The 12775-nt window shown below is 37.9% G+C and overlaps 2 protein-coding genes across 25 annotated transcripts in view; both read right to left on the bottom strand.

The window, feature by feature from the left end:
• The window catches only part of LOC108970795 (EH domain-binding protein 1), a 31058-nt gene extending 29349 nt beyond the window's left edge, over positions 1-1709 (bottom strand). For 2 of the 9 annotated variants that reach the window (XM_018936389.1, XM_018936397.1), the window contains exon 1: positions 1261-1349. The gene's annotated coding sequence lies outside the window, so the exon portion shown is untranslated. Of the gene's footprint in view, positions 1-277; positions 420-1203; positions 1350-1598 lie in introns of those variants that run through there. The other 7 variants (XM_018936398.1, XM_018936392.1, XM_018936391.1 and 4 more) reach the window with 7 other exon arrangements.
• Positions 1710-3057: 1348 nt separating this feature from the next.
• LOC108970794 (mitogen-activated protein kinase kinase kinase kinase 5) overlaps positions 3058-12775 on the bottom strand; it is a 78247-nt gene continuing 68529 nt past the window's right edge. For 11 of the 16 annotated variants that reach the window (XM_018936373.1, XM_018936372.1, XM_018936374.1 and 8 more), the window contains 8 exons: positions 11840-11878; positions 6728-7886; positions 6528-6651; positions 6099-6452; positions 5597-6040; positions 5321-5542; positions 5043-5169; positions 3320-4974 (listed from right to left, as the gene is read on the bottom strand). In XM_018936373.1, coding sequence (XP_018791918.1) covers positions 4875-4974; positions 5043-5169; positions 5321-5542; positions 5597-6040; positions 6099-6452; positions 6528-6651; positions 6728-7886; positions 11840-11878 — 2569 coding nt within the window. In that variant the 3' untranslated portion in view covers positions 3320-4874. Of the gene's footprint in view, positions 4975-5042; positions 5170-5320; positions 5543-5596; positions 6041-6098; positions 6453-6527; positions 6652-6727; positions 7887-11839; positions 11879-12775 lie in introns of all 16 variants that reach the window. The other 5 variants (XM_018936385.1, XM_018936386.1, XR_001993506.1 and 2 more) reach the window with 4 other exon arrangements.

The raw sequence follows: 12775 nt of genomic DNA, 5'->3' as shown, positions 1-12775 counted from the left end.
TTAAAAGTCTTCATTTCTTTAAAAACATTTACCGGTCATATACCATCACATTAAATGTTTCCTTTACTATACATCAATACTATATACCCAAAAACCCGCTCTAAGGATACAGGTACAATGCCGTGTCGCTGATAAGACTACGAATCACACTCCAATTGAAAAGCATATACAGGTATTTTGCCATTGGACAACAGATGTTTAAAGATAAATGATCACAAACTGTTTTGAAAAGTATAAGGAGATAAACCGTTCTATTTTATCTACTTTTTAAGCTTACTTGTAAATATATGTATGTATATGTAAGTGCACATGAATGTATTTTGACCCACATCCTACACCATCTCAACATATGTATGCCGAGGTAAGTAGTAACTACCGAACCAACACATTGTTAAAATAGAGTAAAGCACATAGGATACTTCTTACAATCCTTTTGAAATTCGTAGCTGCTCCAGAGCGATTGTTTTCGAAGATATAAGGTGCTTAGAATTAATGTTAATTGCTTGTTTTTAACAAGGTTATATTTGATTATTCCACAGCTGTGTAGCAAGCAATGAGCTATGCGCCTGCGCGGCGAAAAGGCAAGCCAGAGCTGTTTGAAGAAACACAAACATACGCATAGAGCTYATAGCTAATATTTTTTCCACGTTACATGAAGGACTTATCCCCCCATACATTAATTTCACTACGCTCCATTTCATTCCTCTGGTCCCTAATGCCTTCACCTATCCTTCTTGTTTTCATTCGTGTACGAGTGCTTTGTTGTCTGTCGCTGTTGTTGTTTTTTCTCTTCTTTCGCAGAATGGGTTTCGCAGTCGTTCTTGTTTTAGCGACCTTTAAAAGTCACCTATTCATTTCTCTTTCGACTAGATTTGTTTTTTTCTGCAGAAGTACATTCAGATTATTACACATTTTCCTCAATATTTTTGCACACACTTTTTTCGTTTAGATAATAGGGAAGAAAAAAAAACAAAAAAGACAATAAAATTCAACGGTGAAGCCACCCAATTGATGACGACGCGGACTATGCAAGGGTTAGTATTTCCAACCTTCGACCAGACCATCAACAATGACGTCACTTTATCAAAAATACTAAAATTGGCATTCATTGCTTAGTAAAAATCAGAACTAATCCAGACGATTGGATATCCTCGTCTGTTCACAAACTTCGGAATATAGCTGCACATATGTATGGTATATTACTTGTAGTATTCATGGAATTTTATTCTCTCGGCCAAGCCGTAACACAAGCTCACTCACTTCTGCAAACAGCACCAACATAGAATTAGCAACAATTTTAATGAAAATATCGTCAAATTTTACTCTGTTTCAATAAAATCATAAATTTTGGTTTACACTTATTATTCACGAATATTTTTGCTRCAAACACTTTGCACTTTAATTCGCTGTTTTGCACAATGAACACAACACCGAAAATAGAGATGGCTTCACACAAACGCACCCACTTCACACAAGTGAAAACGAGTACGCTACATATACCATCAAAGAGTCGGTTGAAATGAGAGAACGACGGTGAGTACTACGGCGTAGTGGTACAAGCGCGCTCACACACCAACGAAGCCAAACACACCACACACCTATTAGCATGTATATGTATATATTCACCGTCCCCACTAAATATTACATATGCTAACCAAATTCAACCAAACCGTTTCAATGCGTTGTTCAATGAGTACTGAACGCAGCTGTTTGCTGCAGCACAGACAGTCAGAGCAACTGTAGCGATGTGAACAGCTACCAAAAACGATTACTAATAATAATCGATAACTTTCCTTTAGTTTCTTAACTTTCTTTCTCAACACATCACTGACAAAAGCTAAAAGCGATGCACGAAATGTTAACTTTATATTAATTATTTCGTTACATTTATTTTACTGTCAGCTTAATTTTTTGTCGCCTCTTCGTGACAGATTTAAGTCGATAGACAAGTAAACCAAATTTGTTTTCTCTAATCAGTTCCAATAAGCCAGTGTTGGGCAATTGTCGCCATGAAATGAAATCGCTACAGGATGTTCTGTGCGTGACAAAACCTATTGGGAAAGTAAAGAGAAACAGAGTGACGCATGGTAATAAAAAAGTAATGCAAACGGAAAAAAATTGTTGTAAAAAACAATAAAAACTGTTATATCATATTATTGCCGAGTGTTTATTTGAAATGAAAGATTTTGTTTTCTTTTTTTAATTGCAATTTATTAATCTGTATTTCAATCTCGTGCTGCGCAACAAATTCATTGCCCCGTTAGTTTTGCATTGTAATGCTTCAAATTTCGGCTAAGAAAGTTTTTTTTGCTTTTATGTTTTGTTCATACATATATATTTAGTAATTTATTTATTTTCAACGAACTATAGTGTTTTTGTTTTGCATTTGAATTTTTTCCTTATTTAATGTCTAATACTCAATATAGAAATCGTTACGTTCCTTAAACACACAAACTCGTACACACCCTTAGAGGCTACGCTGCTTACTTACATACAAACGTTACGTTACGTAACTTAACTACCAAAAAAGCTTTCTTCGCGTACAAATTGTTTTCGAATTAAATCTCTACTCTCTCTCTCTCGCTCTCTCTCTCTATGTCTAACATCGCACTTTGATTTGATTTTCCGCCACTTTCCTACACACATACGCATATATATTTTTCCTTAAAGTTAATTTCTAACATTTCAATAGCGCACTAKCAGCTAGTTTATTATGTATATCTTCACTTTTAATTAAAATAAAACRTAAGTTAAATACAATAGTTCATATTTAGTAAATCTAACGCTTGCCACAACGGCAATTATTTGTTTGTAGCTTAAAGGGTCTCTTTGCAACAAATTACGGTAATTAAAAATCTACAATTGTATCACTTAAATCGGCGTTTGTTTGCTTCGTATGCAGTTCCCGCACTGCTTTTGGAGCGTGAATGCTTTTACTACACACGCGCTGGAGTCTCTGTGGAGACCCTGGAATAGCTTTTACAAGTCTTCTTTGTATAGTACAATGGTCCAATTAAGTATATGGTGTATATGTATGTATGTATGTATACATTTGCATTTATTAATAATTTGTGAGTTTTTGTTGACTTCTTTCGTTATTACACAGTTTGTATGTCTGAATTCTTCATATTGTTTCACTAAATGCCGTTTTAATGCATTTTCATTTCGTAAAGCCGATCGCAATACATTTTTTGTGGAGTTTGCGATGTTTGAATAAATTTTTTTGGTTTTTGTACGAATGGAAGTTTGGGATGTTTAGTCATTTTTTCCGCTAAGCAACTAAATGGCGGAAGTTGAACATAATCAAGAAGAACATTAATTAAATTATTATTCATTMAATTTTAATTAACAAAACTTCACAAAAACTTAAAAGTTTAGGAATTCGCCTTGCTGCATATTCATTTCTACATTTTCTCATTGACTTTGATTTGCAGTGGCGTTGTTGGTTTTTTGCACGGTTTTGGGTTGTGTGTCCACAGAGCTGTGTGTGTGTGTGTGTGTGTATACCTAAATATATATTAAAAATATACTTTCTTACGCTTAACACTCACATTTATCATGCTACTTAAAATAATCTAAAATTCAATGCTCTAGTTTATCAAACAACATACCAGATTTTATATATGTATATCCACTTATGGTTTAAATGAGTTATTTTCAATTTTCCATTTTTTATTAACTAGCGTGCTCTTAGAAGTGGGGCTGTGCGCATATTTGTTGCAAACATTGCAAAGTTTCAAACCAATTGGAGGAGCGTAAGGTGAAAGCTAAATTTACCGTGGATCTAAAACTCGTTTCGTACGACTGCTCGCACAGCCCTTGCTTAAATACTCTTTATTGCAATTGCATTTAGTGGTCCTTTTGGTTGTGTTGATTTCAAATTGTTTATGTGCTGTTTTCGTAAATATAGTTCTTAGTTGTTTTTTATATTTATTTATTTTATTTTATTTTTATACTAAAAATTGCAAGCAATGTCAGATGCTTTATAATTTACTTCATTAACCTAATTTTTCGCAGTGTTTTATGTTTCAAACTTTCAAGCATGTATTTCATAACAATCAATCAATCACTTTGCTGTTATTCAGCGCTCTGCCATTTCGATTCTAATACCTTGTATGCAAATACCGTGAAAATCTATAAAATATTCACTTAAAGTAGTTTCATATATGCAAACATGTTTAGGTCTAGTAAAATGTAAGAAAATTTACATGTATTGCAGCCACTAACTTAACATCATTTTGCAATTTAAAAATAACGAAATTACATAAGCGATAATAGCTTGTACATATATACAAATAATATTTTCAATATTTCATGCGCAAGTGTTGCGCAATCATTCACAAAACAATTATTGAAATGCGACTTATATACAACTTTGTTTTTAATGGCTCTATTTTGACTTGGCGCTGCATGATCTGTACACACTATAAAAAATGCAGTTAATCTGCATTTAATCTCAAAACGCTTTGGCATTGGCGCTGCATAACATTCGCTAGTTTCCGAAAAACTCGAAATTGTTTGTCGCGCTTTCACACTCACTTTTTGTTTGTGTGCAAATTTACATAACAAAAACAGAAAAAACGGACGCTTGCAAAATGCTTAAAAYTAATATGATTTTATACCAAAAGTTTAGTAAGATTTTTTTTTGCTTTCATTTTTCCGACATTCATTTCACTTAATTTCATATGCTCATTTTATTTTTTTTTTAACTTATGTATGCTTACGTAAGTGAGTTTGTTCAGTTTTTCCTTTGCATTTTTCTTCGTTTTTTTGTTTTTTGTTTTTGTTTTTGTAGTAAACAGAATATTTTGTTTCACTTGCTTTACATAGTTAATTGCATTTTACCACTATAATTTTTGTAATTATATAGTTAATTAATAGCTGGCCTCATGGCCGGCTAGAATGTAAAGATCATGTCCCTCCTCGCTGCCCAGCGAACCGGTGCGCAGCAATTGACTCTCCAAAGCGACGACTCTGCAAAGCGAAGACAAAGAAACAAATTAGTACTTTCTACTCTAACGGCAATGGAGTAAGGCAATTACTTATCACAGCCGAGCAGTCGATATGTACGACTCATGTCCTTGATTTCTTGCGTTATTTCGCCGTTGCGCAACGACTTACCCTGCATGCCGTGCTTGTGAAATGCTAATACGCTATCGGGTAGACAAACTGCAAGAATAAGCAGAAAACTCCAAATAATAATTGCAAAGAACACACGCACACAAATAACAGAATAATTAGTTTCCTTAATTCAAAGTGGCCTTGACCGTTGCATGGAGCACTCAGGAGTTTGGCAATTCGCAGCTACATTGCTACCTACCTATGCTATCCACATTGAAATCGAAATTGAGTTGCGAGACCAATTTCTTGTGTTGCTTTGGATTACCCTGTAGCGTGACGACTTGTATGATGTTGCCATAGCAGACCAGTATCGCATCCTTTTCGACCTGATGCACCTTCACCACTTTCAACAGATCTCTTCGTGGTACCATTGTGGCCGTTGCATCGAAGTCCAGATCGTCTGAATGGAACCAGCTGGCGCCTAAAGAAAAAAGCCATGTAATGAAATATTARTAAATGTGGTAAAAGCGCTCACTATTCATATTGATCAGCTCGAGCTTCAGGCAGCCGTTGAGTGCCTTTCGCACACCCGTGCAGACAATCGGATATTCCAGCTCCGGCGTAATGATCATCTCGAAGACGGGTGTGTGACCGTTTAGCACACAGCCATGTCCACCGCCCAGTATRCTCGATGCCGGCCACTCGCATTGYTTAAGCAGCATGAATTTRTTCAGCGGATCGTACCATTGCATGAGGAATATGCCACTGGGCGTGGCACCGCACAARTACTTGTAGCCGTTATAGGGATTCCTTGTTACACAGCATTGGGTGCAGCCCTTGGTGTCGGGCACCTTTGTGGTGAGTGCGAATTTGCGCGGGACCAGTCTTTCCGGTATTTTGTTCATGTGCAGCGAGAAACGGTGCGTCTGCTTGGAATGTAACGCAATCAGGTCGTGTCGATACAATTGACAAGATTTGCCTGGACATAGAACAACGGTTAGCAAGTGCAAATTGTGGACTTTTCAAATGTTGCTCACCTGATAGACTCATGAGTACGTCCTTAATCACATACAGCCAGGTGGTGCGACGCGGAAATAGCTGATCGATGACGGCATCGTGCAGCTCGTTCATGTTTAGGTTGAAGATGCCCTCGTCGGCGCCGATGAGTAGATGCTGGTCGCGCGTTTCGGGATGGATCCATGAGGCTGTGCAGTGTATGCGTAGGGGACAGCCATTGAAGATTTTCGAAAAGCATGCGCCCATATGCACCTTGGGCGTGGGCGGTAGGCCATTGGAGATGGGGCGTGGCGGGGTGTGGCGGCGACGATGTGAGCGTTTCGGAGGCACGGGAGGCGTATTATTGAGCAGATCCGGTTGCACTTCTTTCTCCACTGCAAGACAATATTTAGACCAAATTTATTGACATGTGGAAGGATACTGGAAGAAAAGAATTGCTTTTGTGTTACCTTCGTCGTCTTGTGTGCCGCCATCGCTGAGACTGCGTGTTCTCGACGACTTGCCCATGTCATTGAGCAGGCCAATCAGCTGATCCATTGAACTGTGGCGGCGTGGTGAGTCCTCCAGACCATTCTGTAGTACAATGAGAAAGTGAAAAAGAGAATTGAACTTCTCATTCAACGAGGGCGTCCAGTTTGCACATACGCACCTGATTACTCTCATGCCTATAATCACAATTGCTGTTGTTGCTGCCGCCGATCGCTTGCCCCGATGTGGGCGTACACTCTCCCGACAACGGAGCCGCCGCGCCGGCAGGGATGGCCGATACGGACGACGTTGATACGATTGCACTAGTTGTTGTTGGCGAATCGGTCACCGAAGTGTTGCTATTAAAATAATTGGTGCCATTATTACGCAGCAAATTAGTGAATAAATGTGACGTGGAAGCAGAGGAATGCATAAGCACATCACGAGCAAACACGGACGAAGATGACGATRGCGATGGGGACGCGCCAACACCGCCGACACCACCACTAACACCACCAAAACCACCAGCACTACCAACACTACCACCTCCGTTACTCCTATCAATTCCTAACATACCAACACCACCACTTCCCCCGCCACCATTAGTACCACTAACACTCCCGCCTAAGCCTATGCCAAAGCCACCGCTTCCAACACCACCGCCGATGCCGCCGCCGCTTTCGCAACTCAAATTGTCCAATGGATTGTACAAGGACGAGGACAACGACGTGTACTGCGATTGACCATTTAACTTTGYCGGCGCCCCAACTGCGGTTCCATAGGAGTTGCTGGACGTGGATGCCGACAGGCCGGTGGCGCTAGTTGAGCGCGAATTTATATTGCTGCCGCTGCCGCTGCCGCTGGCGCCGCCATTGCTGTTGCTATTACGGTTACTGTTGTTGGTGTAGTGCATGTAATGATGATGATGGTGATAATGTGCCTGCTGTTGGTGGTGGTGCCGCGCATCGCTGTCATGGTTGGCGTTATTGACCACAGCATCAACCGACGTTGTGCGCATGTTGGAGAAGCCGAAACTCAGTCCTAAATAGGCAGACATCGAATGGCCCAAGCCGCTMGCGCWAGTAATCGAGCTGACACCGTCGCCACCATTCACAGTRGCAGCTGTCGATGGCGCCGCGGAAGTTGCGCTGGAGCTGCTGATGTCGTCGGGCACGGTTGGCGCTACGGCATCGTTGGCGCCGCTGACGCCACCGTTTTCATTGCCATTGCCATTACCATTGATATTGCCGTTGCCATTACCGTTGCCGTTGCCGCCATTGTGCGCGCAGTGGCATTCGGTGCTAAGCAGATCTTTGGTATCGGTTAACGGCAGGGTGGCTCTGTAAGGATGTGAGCAGTGAGCAGTGATCAGCAATCAGCGTGCGCGCGCGTATCGAAAAAACGTGTGATGAGCGATTTGGGTGACACCGAACACAAAATGGTGACGAGCGCATGAAGGTGAGAGCGGGAGAAAAGATATAAAAGGCGACAAATGAGCAGTGATTGCAKTGGGAGCGCTTGTGCGCCTAAAACTAGGCTATCTTATACATGTTTCTATATTATTCGATACTTTTGATAGTTCAGATACATGTGTATGTATGCATGTATGTGGAAATGCAATGAGGCGAGTTGATGTGTTGTGCTGAGTAAGGTACATAAGTTCTGGTTTATATGCATTTTATAATTAATTGTTATTTTTTGTTGTACAACTGTTACTTAGTAAGCGTTTTTGAGTTCAACCCCATAACATATACAATTCTACTCATTGAATACAATTAATACAGTTATGCGGACGAGAGATTAGTGCTGCACTTGTTGTTGTTATTTTTGTTAATGAAAATTAGTGAATTAAATGGAATGTATTATTGAATTATTAGTAAAGTGTGTGTATGCAGCCAAATTATATTCGACAACAATACATACCGTTATTTCGGGCAAATGAAAGAAATAATGTTCACATATTAATAAAAAAAAAAGGTCGAAAGTTATGTTATGCACGTATACACATGCATGTGTGAATGGTATGTATGCAAGTATGCGATTACTTAAGGAAACACACACACAAATAGTAGGCATGCGGAGACTCTCGAACTAAACCGACGACGATTACTTGATTGGTTGCTGTGTGGAGTTTGGTGATTTTGGTTGTGTCGCTTTTGGATTTTGGTGTGTWATTGACTGTTTACTGTTTTATGTAACCCTTAAGCATAAAAAATAAATGCGAAAATTTCGCAGGGTGTTACATTTAGAGACTCGTGCTAAGTTGTCTGCAGCTAAACCAAACAAAAATTAGTTTGTATGTAAACTATTGGATGTCTTAAATGAAATCGTTCGGTTAGCAATTTGGTTTACGCCGAATTTGCCCCAATTAATTTCGGTATTACTGTGCAACTATTAGACTCAAAATGTAGCAAGAACATACGTTATATAATCAAGCATTACTGCTTGAAAAAAAAAAAAAAAAAAATGTATGATTTCTCTTGTATTTGGAAAATTTACAAACATAATTTTAAAAAATTTATAAAGTAAACAGTGTAAGTAAGTGTGTATGTGTGTGTATCACCTAAATATAATTTTTCTCCCATTCGTTTGTTTTTCTTTCTTTATGGATCAGACACACACACAGCAAACGAATTTTCATATTTTACACATTGCTGCTGCTGGATCAAGCCGCAGTCAATAATAAAACAAAAATAAAAGTAAAAGAAAAATACAAAAAAACCAAATAAAACAACGGGAGAGATGGATGGAAAGGTTGACATGCGAATTTTGCGTTAGACACTGAAATCACACACATATACTACAATAAAGAAAAATAAGCAAACTTATAGAGCGCAGTTATWGAGATATGTAGCATACATAAATTACATTAATACACCATAGACAAACAGACATAACGATGTACGCTAATATATACATATACAAAAACAAGCAAGCAAGAAAAAAAGAACACAAGAAGCGAGAAAAACCGTTCACTTCGGCTGCAGCGAAGCTATAATACCTTTCAGAAATAGCGAAGTTAATATACAAGAACTTGATTTTGAACACTCAGTTCGTATGATAGCTAGCGTTGCTTTGGAAAATAAGTATATAGGGTAGTCGAAGGAGTCTTTTCGTATTTTTAATCAAACTTCAACTTATTTTTTTATATTATAATGAATTTTAATAAATCAGATTTGTACCATTTCGGTTAACCATTTCTACGCTAGAGACATTATTCAGTGTAAAACTTTACTGGTTTCTCGGCGAAAATCTGTGAATTTTCACAGGCTTCTCTCGAAGCCATTAAGTGAATCCGAAATACATATATAGCAGTCAGATGGTGCAAGATCGGTGCTATATGGTGGATGCATCAAAACTTCCCAGCCAAGCTCTCTTTAAATGATTCAAAACCGTTTGATGATGAATATTAAGTTCCTTAGCGATATCATGGCTACTTATGTAACGGTCCTAGCCAATCTTTTCCATAGTTTCATCGACTTTTTGAACGATAGGTCGACAAGAGCGAGCTGCATCTTTCACATAGAAATTTCCATTTCGTGTTGAATTACAAAATTTCACAAATTTCATTGCTGCTTGAGGCTTTGCGCCTCATTAYTTTCACTTACTTTTGAACTGCTATAATTTTTTTCAACTTCTCCGAATTTAATTTTTTGGTTAAAATCTCCAACACTATATGGTAGGACACAATTAGCAGCAGTAACGACATCTATCGGCAAAATACGAAAATACTTTTTCGACTACCCAAGATAACTATAACGCTGTCTTACACTTATTTTGGTGCTTAAGATTTTATAYCTGATTTTGGATGTATAGTATTTTGTGAGTTGATACGAGAAAAAAGTCACATTTTCCATATCAGCTCTTGTTCATAAGAAAGAAAAAGAAAATATCTAGTAGCGGGAATGTGGTTCATCCTACCTACTATACCGACTACTGATGCGCACAGAGCTGCACCAAACCAAACATTTTTTTTGTTTTTTGTAGGCCAGTGTAATTTTAGGTGAAATATTCACTATCCAAGTTCAGAGTTGCTGCTCTACATATTGTCCACACAGACAGTGCATATGCTGAGTCGGCAAATATTGCGGAATGTGGAATGCTAGATATCGGACGACATGTGTTCTTTTCTCAAAAACATATAAAAAACTTAATGTATTGGAAATTATGCGGAGCATAGATAGAGGGACAAAGAACTCGCAAAGTGCTAAAAGCATGCACACCAGCACCAACACAGCTGCAATACACAAATATGGATTTCTGCGCGATTAGCGCTGTGAAGGCAGCGGCCTGCGCAATTTCCATGCAACGGTGTACAAGAGAATTATCTATTTTGTCTATAACTAGCATGCGAGGAGGGGTATGCTAATAAAATATACACAGAAAGCGAAAATAAATTGCATATAAACAAGAAATTGATGGGTGAGGAGTGAGTGTAAGGGTCATATTGGATTTTATGAATTATGGCCAATTTGATGATGCTTGCTTGGGGAAATATGTGGGTGGATGTGTGTGTGTTTTGTACTGTGCAAAATCATATGTGAGGCGATTTACGATCATAATTAAGTTCAATCRGGCAAAATTGTGCATTTGAAGGAGTCCTGAAATATTTCGCTGAATTTCTTTTGTCATGCCACAATTAAATGAAAGAATTTATATCAGCAGGAAAGAGAGAAAAAGAGAGAGAGAGAGAGGCAAAAAATATTTTTTATTCAAGCCCAGTTTAAGCGATACTTGAATACCTTCTCTCAGTGGGAAAACCCGTAGGAAAGTGTATAAAGTTGAAAGCATAATACAACATAAATTTCAATTACGTTAAATTAATAATTCACTGATTCAGCGGCTTTTGTGAATAATTATTTAATTAATTTTCTCTGCAACTTTCAGGTCAACTTAAATGCACAAGCTTGCGAGGGTGACTCGCAGGTTTTAAGTTTAGCTGATATTCGATAATAAATTATACGGTATAATAAAACATAAATAAAAGTAATAATTAATWAATATAAATAAAATAAATAATAAAAACAATAAAGTGTTTAGCTTCATCTCGTTTATGGCAAAAGCTGCGCTCGTGCATGATGGCAAGAAATGTTGCGTATGACTATGAATATCTGAATGACGTTTTCTCCATTCTACTCATAAGTAGAACACTAACTTTAGCATTGCGACACGATTGGTGAACATTTGGGGGGGAAATTATCCAAAAAATTGATATTTCGCACGCTATTTGCAGTAAACGTGCTTATAGTTGTATTTGTAAATCTTTGTTGTAGTTATTATTGTAAGTATTTACCTTAGCTTTAGCTCCTCATCAATATACTGTAAGAGGCTCCTACAAGTAACACAAACAAAATGCAAGAAGAAAAAAACAACAAAAACGGCATAAGAATGAGAAAATACATCAAATACAGCAAAATTCAAATATTCTTTCAAATGCTGTGGCAAAAACAATAAGWTATAAATTAAAATATTGTACAAGTAATTTCTTAATTCAACAAAAACTAAAAGTTAGCAAAGACGCTTGTTTCTTCGGAAAAGTGTTAAAAAGCAAAACAAAGAGCTGTTAGGRGGAAGAGAAGGCAGGATATGCTAATGGCAGAGTAGTGGTTGGTGACAGTTACGAAGAGAGCAAACGTGCAAAGAACTGTCAAATATAAATTAATTAAATTGAAAAACTTAAAATTTTGAGGTTAGGTGTACGCGCTGTCACGGGGCGAGGAATTCAACTTTGGCTGCGGCACTTCATTTACTCGCGTAAATTGCAGAACGCAGGCGAGACCACAAAAATGGCAAAGTAAAATAGAATGTTTGCTCGCGCTCATAAATTGGAAATTGTAGTTTCAATATTGCAGAGAAATAGAAACAAAAAATGGGAAATAAATATCAAATGAAAATAAGGTCATAAGTATATATCTTTTGGAATTCAAAGCTTGTATGCGTGTGTACGAGCGCTTTTGAGCGCCGTCTTTATGGCCAAATTATTGACAGCTGCCTGACGGTCAGAGTGTGTGAGTTAAGTGCAGAAGGCATTTACAAGCGTCCAACGCCAAAAAGTGAAGGTGAAAGCAAAAGGGGCACGTGTAATCGCCTTAAATGCTGCTTCATTTTTGGGTTTGTAGTGTTTCCATGTGTAATATGACTCTGGCGGAGCCATAAGTGAGAGATACTAGCTACAGAAAAAAAAAAATAGAAAATAACAAGTTTGAATAAATAAAAATTGCTAATTAAA

This window comes from Bactrocera latifrons, unplaced genomic scaffold (genome assembly GCF_001853355.1).
Source record: "Bactrocera latifrons isolate USDA-ARS-PBARC rearing strain unplaced genomic scaffold, ASM185335v1 scaffold_31, whole genome shotgun sequence".
Taxonomy (NCBI): domain Eukaryota; kingdom Metazoa; phylum Arthropoda; class Insecta; order Diptera; family Tephritidae; genus Bactrocera; species Bactrocera latifrons.
Note: the sequence above shows the minus strand (reverse complement) of the source record. Positions and strands in the feature narration are given on the sequence as shown.